At 51.9% G+C, this 16563-nt stretch overlaps 1 protein-coding gene across 5 annotated transcripts in view; it reads right to left on the bottom strand.

The window, feature by feature from the left end:
* Positions 1-16563, bottom strand: part of SLC37A1 (solute carrier family 37 member 1) — a 101816-nt gene that overhangs the window by 35840 nt on the left and 49413 nt on the right. For all 5 annotated transcript variants that reach the window (XM_070376603.1, XM_070376594.1, XM_070376608.1 and 2 more), the window contains 6 exons: positions 13888-14020; positions 12738-12816; positions 9327-9462; positions 7427-7503; positions 5717-5883; positions 423-460 (listed from right to left, as the gene is read on the bottom strand). In XM_070376603.1, coding sequence (XP_070232704.1) covers positions 423-460; positions 5717-5883; positions 7427-7503; positions 9327-9462; positions 12738-12816; positions 13888-14020 — 630 coding nt within the window. The remainder of the gene's footprint in view (positions 1-422; positions 461-5716; positions 5884-7426; positions 7504-9326; positions 9463-12737; positions 12817-13887; positions 14021-16563) is intronic.

Below are 16563 nucleotides of genomic sequence, written 5' to 3'. Positions count from 1 at the left end.
CCCCAGAAATCAGTCCAGTCTCTCCCTCTGACCGAATCCCTTTGAGAGTTGGAAAGAGGAAGGGGAGCCCCGATTCCCCACGAGACCTGGAGAAGCTGGCACCCCAGGGGCTCCTCGAGCTCTCAGGAGGACTGAGCAGGGGAAATGACTCAGCTCCAGCCCAGGTCACACACACAAGTGCAGGAACGCCTTCAGCACAGGGATGCTCTTCCATACGTCTGAGCTGTGCACAAGGACAATTACACGTGAGGACAGTGATGATTGTTATCATTTTAAGTAATCTTTTTTCTAGAACTGCTGATATTTGAGGGTGGGACTGGTGTGCACATTTGTTACCCACGGACAGGACAGACAGGGTCAGGCTGGTGACAGTAACCAGATACAGTCCTGGAAGACATGAGAAGCAGAGAGCATGTCCTTACCGAGGCCGGGGAGGCAGAGCAGGCGATGTCCTTTGGATCTGAAACACCAAACAGGAACAGTGTGAATCAGGGCTGGGTGCTTCCTCCGACACAAGAAATTAAACCAGAACAAGGCACCATCTGACACTTTTACTAAATTAACAACCATTAAAAAAAAAAAAAAAAAAAGACAATGTGCAAGGCAGCATGCCTGGTGGGTGAGGGCAGAGGTTGGCCACCCCTGCACAAACCCACATGCACACACCCCTTCCCTCACTCAGGCCCCGAGACGGCCTGATCCCTGCGCACTGAAGCTGGGAGAACAGGCAACCAGTGCCAGCAAACGCAGGTCATCATGAATCTGAAGCCCGCTTTGCAAAACAGAAAACAGTTTACAAACAAAAATAAGCAGAACATACGTGTACTGTGGAGACCAGCCTTGTCAGATACATTTAAAGGGTAAATGTCAGAAGGAAAGAGAAAACATGACCAGTAGATCTGAGCAGTGGGACTCTGATAACATTTAGGATGAGTCATTTAATGTTATGGGATGAATAAGAAGGAAAGATTAGTGGGCACAAAACACCTATCTTGAAATAGAACAAAATGCCTTTTACTGAAATGCAAGGAGGTGTGAAATAAGTCATATTTTATAGCAAGCAAAGAAAAATTTAAACATGAAGATTCTTCTCTGCCCTTTGGAGACCTCTCCTCCTCACTGTGAATTCTGTATCTGGATTAGGCATGGACCAGACTTTCCCATCAGGGCTTTCCTGGTGGCTCCGCTGGTAAAGAATCTGCCTGCAACGCAGGAGACCAGGCTTCGATCCCTGGGTCAGGAAGATCCTCTGGAGGAGGGAATGGCAACCACTCCAGTATTTCTGCCTGGAGAATCCCATGGACAGAGGACCCTGGTGGGCTATAGTCCATGGGTTCTCAAAGAGTCGGACATGTCCGAGCGACTAACACTTTCACTTTTCAAATCTCCCCATTGGCAGGATCACTTGCTCATCCAGGAAGAACAACATTCTCCCAGCATCCACAGAACAGTCCTTAAAGATCACATCCCTTCTGGGTCTGGTCAGGGGTCACAGGACCCACCACGATGCCGCTCAGACCTGGATTTGTGATCTGTCAATAACATGACATTTGATGTACAGTCTTCTGTCTCAAAAACCTAATCTGTGTCCTGATTTCTAACTGGTGGAACAGTTCTCAGAGCATTCTAAGACACTCTTCCCGGATAATAGTAACGCTCAAATTTGGCTCAAATAAAACTTTCCAATTCTTTCTTAAATCTAGTGATTAATTTTTCATTGATGGAGGGAAGGACATGAAAAGGAACAAATCCAGAAGCTAGGCATTTTTCATTTTCCTAATTTAAGACCATGTCCATGTGATCTGGGAACGAGAGCTGAGCTTATTGCCCTGAGTAGCCTTGGGAATGGAGGAGGCAATGGCACCCCACTCCAGTACTCTTGCCTGGAAAATCCCATGGATGGAGGAGCCTAGTAGGCTGCAGTCCTTGGGGTCTCGAAGAGTCGGACACGACTGAGCGACTTCACTTTCACTTTTCTCTTTCATGCATTGGAGAAGGACATGGCAACCCAGTCCAGTGTTCTTGCCTGGAGAATCCCAGGGACAGGGGAGCCTGGTGGGCTGCTGTCTATGGGGTCGCACAGAGTCGGACACGACTGAAGCGACTTAGCAGCAGCAGCAGCAGCCTTGGGAAGCAAACCCCACTTCTTGAGAATCCAGAAAGCCACCTTTCAACAGCTCTGCTCCCCCACCACCACCCAGAACCTGGGTCTTTTTATAAAAAGATGGTGAGATAGTTTCACTGCCTTGAAACACAAACTGAGCCACAGGACTTTAAAATTCCCACAGCGGAGTTCCCTCCTACAAGACACAGAGTGGGATATAGTATAGGGGTCCCTGGACCACATGTGATCCTGGGCTGCAGGCTCCTCTTGGCTCACCCTCTGCTGAGGGTAGGCCCAGGGAGCCCTGGTGGACCTGATGGCTCTGGCGATACGCACTGATATCAGCTCCCCTCAACCCCCAGCTTTCCCGTGCCCATAATGGGAGCCCCTGGGGCAGTCCCAGTGGCTCATCCTTGTGGGCATGGCCAGTCCCCAGGATGTGTTTTTTCCTGGGCTTTCACCTGTAGGACATTGGCACATGTGACCCCTTGGTTGGGATATGTCTGAGGGCACCTTCCCAGGCAGCCCTAGTGGGACCAGAGGACAGGGTGCCCACGGGGTCCTTGGGCCCAGCCCTGGGCAGGAAGGATGAGCAGGGATGGCCTGTCCCTCACTGCTGGTCACAAGAAGGGGCACAGCTGCAGCTTTGCCACCCACCCCAGAGTCAGGGATCAGGGACGATGAGGGAGCAGAAATAAATCACCAAGATGCACGTGGACCTGATCTTTCCTCTCTGCAGGTGATCTGCCCTTGGACACAGGATGTGCTTACAGCTGCCTCCTGTCATTCACACAAACGCCATGTCCTTGTTGGAAGAATACAGGACCGATCCCTTTGACAGAAAGGACCCCGTGGTCTTCTGTTCTGCTGCAGAGGGTGACCAGCGGCCTGTCAGAGTGACAGTGTCGACAGTGGACTCGGCTCGCAGGTGACATCGGGGCCAGGAGGAAAAGACTCATTCGTGAGCACCTGGCTCGGGTCGAGCCTGCCCACCTGTTTCTCTCTTTGTTGTGACTCGTGATCCCAGTGTTGGCGGGGGTGGGCATGGTCAGGGGGCCACAGAAGTGCCTCCTCCCACGAGGCTGGCTACAGGGGCTGCCCAGGGGGAGGTGTCAGGTGCACAACCAACTGGCATCCTGTCAAAGCCGTGTGCATAGAGCAGCGGCTCTAGAGCTTGATCTCAAGAGGAAGACGGTCAGTGGGAAGGTGGGGAAACACCACGCCCAGCAGGCGTGCACAACCCCATGAGCTAGGCCCTGGGGACCTTGGTGGAGGCCAGGCGAGGACAGAGGGAGCCGCCGAGGGTGGTCTCTGGTGGTCTTTAGACAAGCACGGCCAGTCCTGTGGAGAGAGGAGCTGCCCAAGGCAGAGAGGGCAGGACCAGGTGACTGAGCGATGCTCGAGGGGAGGGGGGAACCAGAGTGTGCAGAGACGCCTGCCCCAGCCGGGAGCAGTGCAGGGGATGGGGCAGGTGTGGGGCAGAGGAGGAGGAGCAGTGAGAGGGCATTTCTGGGGGCCTTGTGAAGAACGGGGATCAGGAACTCAGTGGATGGCCTTGCACAACCTTGACCATATTTACCGGTAACGGCGAAAGGCTAAGACTGCATGTAAGGAGACCTGGCATTGACCACACGAATGTGATGAAAGGAGGGGAGGGGCCTGTGGCTGGGACTTCGGCCCCACAGCACCCTCCCCCCAGCCTGCAGCACCCCAAGACCCCTGTTAGTCTTCAGGGCCCACTGAGAGCCGCCTCCCCCCAGGCCAAGGAAGGGGGACACGAGTGCTCAGCGTGCCCCAAGTCGGTGTCAATACATCTCCTAGCAACACCTTAGGGGGGACCTGGGCAGGTGCATTTCATCCCAGAGTGGGCCGGGGGTGGGAGGCAGGAAGGGATGCAAAGCCCCGGGTCACCACGGAAACAGGAGAGGGGGTGAGAGGATGGCGCATAGGTAGGAAAGTACCTCTGGGAGAACCCCCTCCCCCCGTCACTGCCACACAGACCCTCTCAGCATCGCCCCTCAGCAACCACAGAAGCTGCGGCTCTGGGGAGGATGCTCTCATTTTATCACAAACCATGAAATCAGGACTTCCTTGTTCCTGGAAAACCTGTCCCACCCTGGATGACTGAGCCCCAGCCAGGCCAGCAACAAGCTCCTGTCCACTGCCACACACTCCGTCCCTCATCACCTTGCCTCTTTCCCCAGAACCGACCCTTTGTCAGTTAAGGAGGAGAATAAAAGCCACTGTGGACTCTGGACGCTGGGCAGAGTGACTCACGGAGAGGGTGGGGGTGCCTGTGAGTCACTGTCCAGGTGGCGGAGTGGAAGGAGTCCCGGGAGAGGCCAGGTGACCCAGCACCAGGTGCTGGGGAGACAGCCGGAGGAAAACAGGTGACGTGTGGCCTTCCCGGAACTTTGTGACACGCAAGCTACAGCTGACTCCACAGGTCAGCAAGGAAGCTCCCCCGCCCATAAGCTGTTTAACAATTCACTTGTTCAGGCCATTTCGAGATGCTGCTAAAAGCTTCCTCAGCCCCTTGAGGAAACGGTGAAACTGGGAGGTGAGCAGCGCCCCCACTGTTTGCATGGGGTGGGGGGCAGCTAGGGTTGGGTGCGGCAGGGCGGTAATTCCTCATCTAACTTTCTGTCCTCACCGACAGGACAACGTTGGCCTGAGAGCCTCCTGTGTGCTCCACTAAATGGGTAGTTATCTTAAAAATGCAAAGCTTACCATTAGAAACAAGAAAAAAGAAGTGAGAAATGTCATATGCCTTAATCTCTTGGATGATGAAACTGCTCCGAATGCAAAGCTGAGGCTGCAATTAATGTTCCACAGGGATGAAGTCATTTGACTCTGGAGCATCTCTACCTGGGAGCTGACAGTGGGGCGCTGTCTAGTACCATATGATTTTATTTAGCTTTACACCAAATTAAAGATGTAAATGCCAAATACAACCCATCAGAATAGCTTGTGGGATTAGAACACCCTGACATGTAACAGCTAAAGCAGCCCCTGCTTCTCTACAGTTAGTGTAACTGTTAGGATCCTTGTCCTGCCAATCATGATTTTAAAAATTACTTTCACATGCAGTTAAAACAGAAATCTGGTATTGAGTCCAGGATGGAACAAAGGATTGGATTTTCTGGTAGAACACTCTTGTCTAATTAAGATATATGAGCTTAAGTCAGGCCATGGTTTTAAAACATTGTCAAGGATATTTCTTATCAGAGAGCAGACAACTGGCAAGGACCGTTTCAGTTTGTGGCAGCAAGACTGGGGTGAGCGGGCACAGCCACGTGGGCCAGGCAGTGAGCAACGTGGCCGGCGGAGATAGACCACGTACTCCTGATGCTGCAGAGCGAGGGGACAGGGCAGGAGGAGTTTCAGCATCAGTTTACTCCAGAAATCAGGAAACGACAGAAAATCCAACCAGACCAGGAGAACAACAGCTCATCAGGGAAGCCTGTACCTAAGAAGGAAGTCTGCCTGGCCTGGGAGAGCCAGGCAACCCCATGCCTGCCCGGGACGAAGCCACAACAGCCTCTTCTGCTAAACTCGTTCCCCCAGAAGCCACCACCCACCCTGGGGAGGGGCACCATCCATGGTACTTACGTTCGATGAGAAACAGAAAGCACAGGATCCCCATGGCAGCCACGATGGCCCCGGGCACGATGAAGGACAGGCCCCAGCACGTGGACACCCAGTAGCCAGCGATCAAGGAGCCCAGGATGTTTCCCACGGACGTGTGAGAGTTCCAGACTCCCATAATCAAACCTCGCCTGCAACAAAGCAGGAGATGGCAGGTGAGGTCTCAGGGATTCAGTGGGTCAGCACGTGAGCTCACAACAGTGCCTGCACAGTGCATGAGCTGATGTAGAAACAAAAGGGGCTTCCCAGGTGGCACAACGGTAAAGAATCCACCTGCCAATGCAGGAGATGCGGGTTTGATTTCTGGGTCAGAAAGATCCCCTGGAGAAGGGAATGGCAACCCGCTCCAGGATTCTTGCCTGGGAAATCCCATGGATAGAGGAGCCTGGATGGCTACTGTCCATGAGGTCACAAAGACAGGCGGTGCACACACCATCTCTGCAAGGCTCAGGACTGGGTGTTTATGAGATGGCTGTTTCCTCACTTACTGTGGCTGTATAATTACATCTCTCTTAGCTTATTCATTTTATGATTAAAAGAGGAAAGCGGCCTTTTCCTGAAATTCTTAGAAAGCCTGAAATTTAAATTTGTGCCTTTGCAATCTAATTACAGGGCTTCCCTTGTGGCGCAGCTGGTAAAGAATCCACCTGCAATGTGCGAGACCTGGGTTAGGAAGATCCCAGGGTTGGGATCTTCCCTGGGTTGGGAAGATCCCCTACAGAAGGGAAAGGCTACCCACTCCAGTGTTCTGGCCTGGAGAATTCCATGAACTGTATAGTCCATGGGATTGCAAAGAGCTGGACACGACTGAGCGATTTTCACTTCACTTCACTTCACTTCCCCGGTGGTGCTAGTGGTAAAGAACCCCCTTGCAATGCAGGAGACATAAAAGACATGGGTTAGATCCCTGCATGGCGAAGGTCCCCTGGAATTGGGCATGGCAACCCACTCCAGTATTCTCGCATGGAGAATCCCCATGGACAGAGGAGCCCCCAGGGCTACAGTCCATAAGGTCACAAAGCACTGGACATGACCGAGCAACTTAGCAAGCATGCAATCTGAATACAATCATCTGATGAAACATCTTGTTAACAAAAGTTCATGCTGATGAACCCGCCAGATGAACATGGCTAAATAAAGCTGGATGAGTGGGTTTCCTGTTTTAGCTTCCCTATGTTGTCCAGCGTCTCCAACCACTTTCTAATCGTGGTCCTGGCTGTGCTGTGTGTCACACGAACTTTAGGATGGCCTCTGACTCCAGTCAGGTCCAGAGGTGAGTACAGCTCTGCTACCAGGTGCTGGGTGACCTCGACAGGACCTGCCAACACTTCCCTGTACCTTCCAGTCTGTGAATATGTAGCTTCTTCTTCCAAAGGCCTGGGGCGAGGCCCTGACTGATTTCTTCCAGGTTCCCAAGAGGCCAGGTAAAGCCCAGGCTGCTGGTGGGCTTGTGAGGGTGACTCAGACTCCTCCTTGCCCACAATGGGGGGCATCTCCTGGGACAAAGGCCCATCTGAATTTCAGACCCCCAAGTCCCAGAGGTTTCAAGCATCTTATCTCATACAGTAGACTAAGGTGATTTTTCTGTAATCAATCTGAAGAAAAACTAAAAATAAAGTGGTCTAGTTTTCATCAGAAGAATGAAAGCTGCTGGAAACAGTCTGCCTTCCTCACCTGCCTTTTCCAAACCAGTTCCCCAGGCAGGTGACAACGCTGGGCCAGCCGGTGGTCTGCACAAGTCCATTGATGATCTGCAACAGAGCAAAGGAGAGGACCACTGAGGGGGACACGCACACGGAGGGAGCCCGTGTTCAGGGCTTGGGTGCACAGCAGGGACCTCACAGGAAGAAGGGGCAGAAGCCCATTCAATGGGAGCTTCGATAGCCAAACGTGCATTTTAACTGTATATATGTATGTGCGTGCTCAGTTGCTCAATCATGTCCGACTGTTTGTGACCTCATGGACTGTAGTCTGCCAGGCTCCTCTGTCCATGGGATTTCCCAGGCTATAATACTGGAGTGGGTTGACATTTCCTACTCCAGGGGGTCTTCCCAACCTAGGAAATGAACTCAGGTCTCCTGCATTACAGGCACATTCTTTACCACTGAGCCACCAGGGAAGCCCTATATATATGTATATATATATTGGAGAAGGAAATGACAATCCACTCCAGTATTCTTGCCTGGATAATCCCATGAACAGAGGAGCCTGGTGGGCTACAGTCCATAGGGTTGCAAAGAGTCAGACACGACTGAGCTCACACGTATATACCTTATTATGAGACTAATGTATGCCTACTATGAAAATTTTAGAATAAGCAGAGAGAAGAAAGAAAAGAAAATCTCTTGCTCAGAGATGAACAGCTTGGGGCCAAGCTGTCCAGTGTCTTTCCAACCTAAAACTTTATAAAAAGAGAAAAACCTTCTCTGTTTTATAGAACTGTGATGAAACCACAAACGTGGCTTATAAATTGCACATTTTCCTTCCTTCCACCATCAAGAAGGTACAGTTGCTAAGGCTCCACTGAATTGAGCATAACCTTGACCTGGAAACTGGAGAAACATTCTCCACTTGCCAAGAGTGCCCTGAGCTTTCGTTGGAAGAAGGGACTCAGGAAGTGTATAGGCAACTGGCTTTGCTTTCATCTCAGTGGCCTCAGGGGACAGCTTCAGGAGGAACACAAAGCAAGGCCCAACCTCCAGTCTCTTCCAACCTCCGCAGGGAAGGACTGGCCTCCGGGAGGCAGCCTGGGAGCCGCTAGTCTGGTCTTGGGGGCCAACAGGCTCAGCCTTCCCTCCAGGAACATGCTGCGACTCTGGGGAATTCTAATTTTCTGTATTACTATAAAGTGTACATTCACTTTGGTAACAAAAACAGCCAAACTCTTTGAAGTCCTGTGGCGAAAGTTGTAAGAGCAAATTACATATAATTTGCCCCATGATCTTAGAACATCCTCCTGGACTCTCTGGAGAGCCTCAGAAGTTGAGCCATCATTGCTTTGAGTCCTTTTCTGCGTCCAGTCAGTATTACCCACAGGGCTGCTGGCAGGGGCAGAGCCGAGCGTTCCGGGCAGAGCCGGGCCTGCTAGAAGGGGCCGGCCGCAGGCCCGTCTGGCCCTCGATCCCCTGCAGCTCTGTCAGGCCCTCACTTTTCATCCACTGACTGCCCCCAAGGCCTCTCAACCCTCTCCTCCCCCTGCCACACCCACATCCCCCAACTCTGGAGCAGTCAAGTCTGTGACAGGACAGAGCATCTCAAACGCATCCAAACGAAGGCAGAAGGACTCATAGGGCTTCATGCTCCAATCCCCCTGCTGGGGTAAAAACAGATAGGATTCTTTAAGTGGCAACTCCTGACACGAAGAAACACTTCGTGGCTGCTGGCATCTCAGAGCAGAGGAGAGAGAAGGGGCCGTGTGGTCTAGCGCTGATCCTGACTTCAGACAGGACACAGCTCTGCCACCTCTCCCATCCTCCGCCATCTACTCCCTTGGCAGAAGTGACATGAACACCCCATCCAGCTCATGGTGGAAACCCAACGTGTGGTGAGCCACCTGGTTATAACCGGACCTCACCTGAGTTATCACGTAGAACCCGAAACTGTGGATGTTGTAGAAGTACCCTACCCCAAACAGGGCAGTGAAGGCACCGCTGGCCAGCATCCCGAAGGTTAGGTAACACCGGATGGGGAGGCGCTCCCCTATTATGCCACTGAGGACGAGAAAAAAGAAAGACAAACACGAGAAAATGCACACACCCACGACGTAAACGAGCCGGCCACTGCTTTCCGGATGCTTTCAGGCTGTTCTCTGAGCTTTTAGAACTTGAAAGCACTCCAATTTCCAGGAAGTTTTAATCACAATTATTTCTCAATGGAGCATTTATTCACCAGAAATCAGAGACATCCTTTAAGACTTTCTATTTAGAGTAGAAGGAACTGTCAAATCGTAAAATTGAAACACTCTGACAGAAAGGATGACTGCCAGTGAAAAAAAGCAAAAAACTTGTCCTGCTGGCTTAATCCTGTTTTATATAAAAACAATAGCCAGGGAATATATAGTGTCTTAAAGTTCTGACTGTTGGATTGTAGACAGGTGGCAGGAAAAGGGACGACCTGTGACCTTGAGCTGTGCGTGAGCAGCGAAAGGGGCTCTGCTGATGACCCTCCTGCCTCAACCACTGTGATCTGGTTTAAAGACCGACAGAGTCTTTTATTTAAGGCAAAGCCTGAAACATGGGGGCAAAGCCTCCATGCTCCATCCTCCTTCTAAACAACAGGATGACTCAATAAAGAGCTAATCTTTCTAGAGATCTGCTTCCTAGAGTTGCCTAGGTGCTCAGACAAGTAAATTTGGTTAAGCACCTGGCAGGTGGTGGGTGTGCAATAAAATAGTTCTGGTGCTTCTGGGGAGGGTGAAAATTTCATACCAGGGCTATATATTTAACAGGTTTTTACCACCATCACACCACGCTGCCCAATGCCATAGGAAACACTCTTTATTACTTCCCTATAGGAGATGTCACCATGGAACAGCCTGATGGTATCACTTACTAAGTGAATAAAAAAGCTGGAGAACAATCATTAACGATTATGAGCCTCTTACACTCAACCCTATGGGTCTCATTTTCCTCCATGCAATCATTCTATGAGTCAGATAAATATGAAATGTAATGAAGAATGACACCTGCCTCCCCTGGGAACAAACTCCAAAATTCTGGTCTTTCATCTCAAGAACCAATACCCTAGAGAGCTCTTCTTTCTGAATTTACCAAAAAAAAAAAAAAAAAGATCTACCCAGTATCATGTAAGTGACCTTTTAAACACAAAAACAGAGAAAGTGATTTAAAATTATAAACAGCATTCAGGTCAAATTTCAAGCTGAGTAGAAACCTGATCACGTACAAACTCGAGAGCACCCTAGAGCTAAAGGAATTATCTACTTCATCTTGCTCACTTCAGAGAAGAGGAGCCATGTCCCTGGGGGGGCTGGCTGAGGTGTCCAAGGTCACAGAGCAAGTGCAGAGTCAGATGGGCCTCCAGAGAGTTACTGCTATTGCTGGGCTTTCAAATGTCCTCCAGTCTTGCTAGATAATACTAAGCCTCAATTTGGTCTCCGTTTAAAAGTATTTAAAGAAAAGACCTAACAGAAGGGGCAGCATTCCACATTTTATCAGGCTCCTACAGGTAATGAAAGCCACACCATTCATGCTTGAAGCTGCCAGCATTGAGCTGGGTCAATGCAGGTGCCACTGTGTCTGATTTATCCACTAAACCAGCACCGTCCACATCACTAGCCATGTGCCATGGGGTCACTGAAAGGCCACACAAGGAAGCAGGTAAACCCTCGAGTCACAAGTCTACTGTGAATTTCACATTGCTACACTATTTCATAATAAAGTAATATTATTTCATAATAGCCTTTGTTGGCGAAGTGCATGAAGAACCATCTTTGCCAATAAATAAGCAATGAAAAAACCACTTTATTCAAACCAGGCTTCTAAGCCTCAGCACCCCTGGCACCTTGGGTACGTAATTCTTTGCGGTGAGGGGCTGTCCTGGGTCCTGTCCTACACTTAGCAGCACCCGGGTCTCTGCCCACTCAATGCCAGCAGCGCCCCCCTTCTCCAGCTGAGAAAACCAGGAATGGCTCCAGTCACTCCCAGCTGAGAACCACATTTAAACACTGCTTTTCAGTAACAGAAAAACACACTCAACCTTTGGGTCTTTTTATATTATTGATTATTGGTGTCCAGGAAAACTGTAGCCTGTAGATCACAAACATTTGACCCCAGGGTAGGATATGGCTGGTTGGCTACGGTCGAGGCCCTCGGGAGCCTGAGGCTTACCTCGTCCTTCTCTGAGGCTGGGCTCGCGTTCTGTCCTGCGTCTGCTACTATTTGAGCCACGCTCAGACAAGCCCTGCTGCTCTACAGATGTGCAAGTTCAACACGGGGTTTCAGCAGAAACTGCCTGTCTGGGCACCAGACACCCAGCCACCCACAGGGTCCTGAGCTGGGGAGGTGGGGCCCAGGGCTGGATAATAACACAGTCAGGGTAGGTCTCAGCAAAGAAGGTAAACATTTATAGGGAAAGCAGAGATCCTCAAAGCTCTAAAATCTCTCTCTCTGAACAAAAGTCTCTTTGGACTAAAGGCCTTGGTCCCTATAAGCCTTTTCTTTTTTTTTGTTAAACTTGGTTGGACTGACACAATAGCCATTTTTAATTGGCCAATCACATATCCTATACCTGCTAACATTTACCACCTTCTTGGGCCACTTCAGAACTGGATCAAGAATGGGGTAATGATGATCATATGCAACAGATGCTGGGAACACAGATGGGCCCTCTTCTGAGCATCCTATATATACTAACTTATTTAACTCTCATCACACCTCTGTGAGTTAAGAACTACTGGTTTCCCAGTTTTGTAAAAGGGGAAACTGAGGCCCGAGGAGGTGCAGTGACTTGTCCAAAGCCACCTGAGTGAGTAGTCAAAGAAAGCCAAGATCAAATTCCAGCAACGTGTCCCTGGAGTCCACACCCCCAACGGCCAGGCAGGATGGCCTCTGGCAGGCAGGGGAGGCACTGGTCCAGCTAACCTGGGCATCCAGTGGACACGCCAGGCACACCCCGTGTGAACTGCTCGGATGCCAGGCAGGTTAGTAAACAGACGACAGCCCCTGAAACCAGAGGAGAGGGTGCTCTGCTGGGCTTGCTGAGTGGGGAGCTACCAGCATCCTGCTCCAGAGTGACCAGGTCCCTGCAGGGTTCACCATGCATCTAACCCCGGGCCAGGATAAGTCATCTGAGGACAGCCTGCCAGGTCAGCAGGACACCTGGGGCGTGCGCTGGCTCCCACCTCACCTCATGTCTGAGAAGAGACGAGAGGACCACTACCTGTGGACTGGGCCGCATCTTCAGCATGCCTGAGCCTCCCTCTGCACCCAGCGGACCAGCTGGGTCTTGCAGTCCCAGTCAGACCTACCTCAGGTACATGCCGATGGCGTACGCGCACAGGAAGGAGTAGTCCAGGGCTCCAAGCAGCTGTTGATAGTTGTCCTGATCTGCACGGGTCGAGAAGCAATGGGGGAGCCAGAGTGTTGCTTAGCCTTCACTAAATGTCAGCGTACGTCCAGGAGCGGGGCAGTGAAATACTGACTTTTGCTCGCTAGGGCTGGGTGGTGTCCTCAGATGGTAGCACAGAAAACGCAGCAACGGGAAATAAAGTCGCCACGCTGCAAATTATCGCTACATAAATATCCTCCCATCAGGTCAAATCCCAATCGCTGGGGTGAGCCTGCAGTTTATTCGTTCTGTTTCACGGTTACCCTGGCTTTGCTTCAGCACCATCACCCCCAGGTCCTGCCCCGGCCAGCCCCGCAGCACAGCTTTCTTGTTTCCGCCCACAGCTTGTGCCCTGTCAGTCCTGACTTCCAGCTTGGACAAATGCAACCTGCAAATGACCTTCAGTAGTGCATGCATGCTAAGCTGCTTCAGTTGTGTCTGACTCTTGGCGACCCTATGGACCACCAGGCTTCTCTGTCCATGGGATTCTCCAGGCAAGAAAGAATACTGGAGTGGGTAGCCAAGCCCTCCTCCAGGGGATCTTCCCAACCCAGGGATAGATTTCATATCTCGTTATGTCTTCTGCTTTGCAGGAAGGTTCTTTACCACTAGCGCCACCTGGGAAGCCCGACCTTCAGTAGATCTAATCACTAACCCAGCGTTCCCCAACATTTTGGGTACCTGGGACTGGTTTCATGGAAGATAATTTCCCCATGGACCAGGATGGGGGAATGGTTTCAGGATGATTCAAGCGCATTACATTTATTGTGCCCTTTGTCTCTATTATTATTATACCAGCTCCTCTGATCCTGGAGGCTGGGAATCCCTGCATATGGGCACTGGAGACACAGCAGCAGCTGAAGGCGGGAGGCTGGTTTGCTGGGAGGAGGGACCAGTTTGCAACTGGAGGCGTGGCTGCATCTATCCAAGGGCATCGTTACTGCTGCTAAGATCAGCTGGGCCAGGGGAGCCAGGCCAGCCAGCCAGCTCTGGGGTCTCCACCTGTGGAGGAAGCCTTTGGGTGGAGCACGGGGGTGGGGGTGGCGGCTGGGAACAGACAGAGAACTCACCGAACGGGGCCCAGCCGCAGTCGGTCCCATTGTCTGGGAGCTGGTGAGCAAGGGCATCTCTGGCTTTTTGGCTCCGCCTGCTGAATCCGACTTTCCCATCATTTGAAGCCGTGCAGTAGCTGTGCAATTCACCCTGGGACACCCGTGGGGTGGACAGAAGCCAGAGAGAGAGAGAACTCAGTGGGGTTCAGGGGTGCAGCGTGGGGACAGCCATCCTAGGGTGACTGTGTTCTCAGGGGATAAGGCACCCCTGGGGCAATGTCTCTGCAGGACCCACCGCATGTCTGCTGATGAGGACCTTTCCCAAGCTCTGCAGCGCCCAGCCCCTCCTGAGCACAGACACAGCCAGCATAGCCCGTACGGCCACCTAGAGACCACTGCTCAGAGCAGCCGGGCCGCGCCCAGGACCACGTGCCCAAAGCAGATGCATGGATCCATCTTGCTGTATTTATATCATGGAAACAAGTTTCAGGTCCACATGAGGCTGAATCTCAAAATAAGCCTTCCACAGAGGAGCACACGTGGGAGGACTCTGCTCACGAGCTCAGGAGGAGGAAAAGAATCCAGGTGACACCGAGAGGACTGTGGTCACCTAGCGATGGTGGGGTAACGACGGGGACCAGGCACAGGGCGCCCTCGAGAGCTGGACACTGGCCAGACCTCAAATATTTGCCAGGCCAGACACTGAGGTCTGTGGACTTTACTTTGTGCAAATTGTATCTCAAAAACATGCCTAAAACCAGCTCAGGGTGCTCCTTAGGGAGGAGCATGCATGTTCGAAAAGGGCCATATGGCAGCCCGGGCCATCGTGGTATGGGGACCTGAAACTGGCGACTTGTTCCTTGAAACACAAGGAGTGGCAGACAGGACTGCATGCATCTGCCAGGCAGCCTGGGGGTCACACAGTGTCCCTCCCCAGACGGCCCCCGGCTCCCACTTCTTTCCTGCTGTGGGCTTTCTGGGGTTTTCGCTACACGTGGCTCAGATGAACCAATCAGTCTGGTATGAGTGAGGGTAGAAGGGAGGTGTCCTCAAGGCCAGGGAGGTGGCCCTCAGGGGGAGCAGAGGCCTGAAGGGGCCAGGCCTGGGCGGATGTTAGGAAGGGGGCCCCGGCAGGGGCGTCTACCCCGGGGTCAAGACACACAGCAGCAGGACTGCAGTGGACTGGACCCCAGTCCGCCAGGTGGGGGCAGCCAGGAGGACTGTCCACCACCTGCGCTTCGTGGACACCCTGTCTCTTCAGAAGGGAGTCACCAAAGAGGCTGATGTCCTTTAAGAGGCCACCTGGCCACGGCCGTGGTTAGCCAGAGTGGACACCTCCTGATTTTACACGGACACACACCCCTGAGACCTGGCCTGGCACACAGGACCCAGCGACTCTGGTCACATGGCTTTGTCGTCATCACTGGGCTGTCTTGCTATAATATAAACATGGCCCTAAAACTAGCCAAGGTTCTGCTTTCCAAACTCAAGGTAACACTCAGCAAAGAGCTTTTCTTAGCTGAGCTCATCCACCCGGTCGTGGGGTGGGGCACCACCACCTTGGTGTCCTCGGGCCCCCTAGGGCCACTTGAGAAACTGAGGGCGTGACTGTGAACTCAGGACAGGGCCTGGGGAGCCTGCAGCCCTGCCCCTCTCCGTGAAGCTGGATTTCAGCACCTCCCCACCCACCTGATGCAAGCATCTCCTGTCTTTGCCCTCAGGAGCCGGGTGTGTGTGCCCACCTTCCCCTGATGCTTCTCTCGGAAGCCATCAGGGCCAGGTCCAGAGGTGCCACTGATGCTGTCTATTCACCCTTCACTGAAGGAGCCCCAGGCAGGATTCGAGGACCCTGTAGATTGTGTATTGGGGGTGGGGCACGGAAACCTGTGAGCAAGGCTGATGTGGGGTTCCTAACACCTGCATCTCACGGAAGTCTGCGAAGAGGACCATTGTAGATGCAGCTCCCACGGCAGGTCCACACCCTCTTTCACCATCCACAGGGGATGGAAAGGATTAGAAAGCACCCGTTTTTGTTTCATCAACAAGCAGGAGAGGGTTCCTGTTTTGGTTTGCTGTTGCTGGTCAGGGGCATAGCCTCTGAGCCAGGATCTGGGTGCCGCTGTTCCGGCTTCCAGCCTCGGCCGAGTCACGGGAGGTGAGCTCCCACCGTCCGTTATGGAGCCAGCACAGTGCAGCCCACCCCAGCGCTGCTGTAAAGGTGAGCAGGTGGAGGTGTGTGTGGAGAGCTCCTCCTGGGGTGCTCAGTCCTCAGAAGCACTCAGAAACTGGCTAAGCTGTGAGTTTGGGGTCCAGCCACACTGAGGCACCCTGACGCCTCCAGCTGCCCCTCCTCTCATTCAGCCCCTTTCTCCCCAGCTCTTTCACGTGAGAAATGCAATCTCCACCCCATCCCATGGAAAGGCTGCAGCAAAAGCAATAAAAGATTGAAGATTACTTGAGTATAATGAGTTCTGAGGATATTCCTGAAACTTGGTGTTTGCAGGAAGATAAGGACTAATAAAACTAAGATTATCTTAGTTTGTAAAAACAAAACAAACTCACCAGGTGAACTGATTCTTATCATATTATAAAATCATTTTGGGGGGGGTAGCTAGCCTTCTGTTTTCATAAAGGCAGTCTCCTTTGCAAATTTTTTACACATGAAATTAATCAAAACACAGCAGGCAGTTATTA

Source organism: Bos mutus, chromosome 1 (assembly GCF_027580195.1).
Source record: "Bos mutus isolate GX-2022 chromosome 1, NWIPB_WYAK_1.1, whole genome shotgun sequence".
NCBI classification, from domain to species: Eukaryota; Metazoa; Chordata; class Mammalia; order Artiodactyla; family Bovidae; genus Bos; species Bos mutus.
The sequence above is the reverse complement of the archived record's forward strand: the minus strand, read 5'-3'. Positions and strand labels throughout refer to the sequence as shown.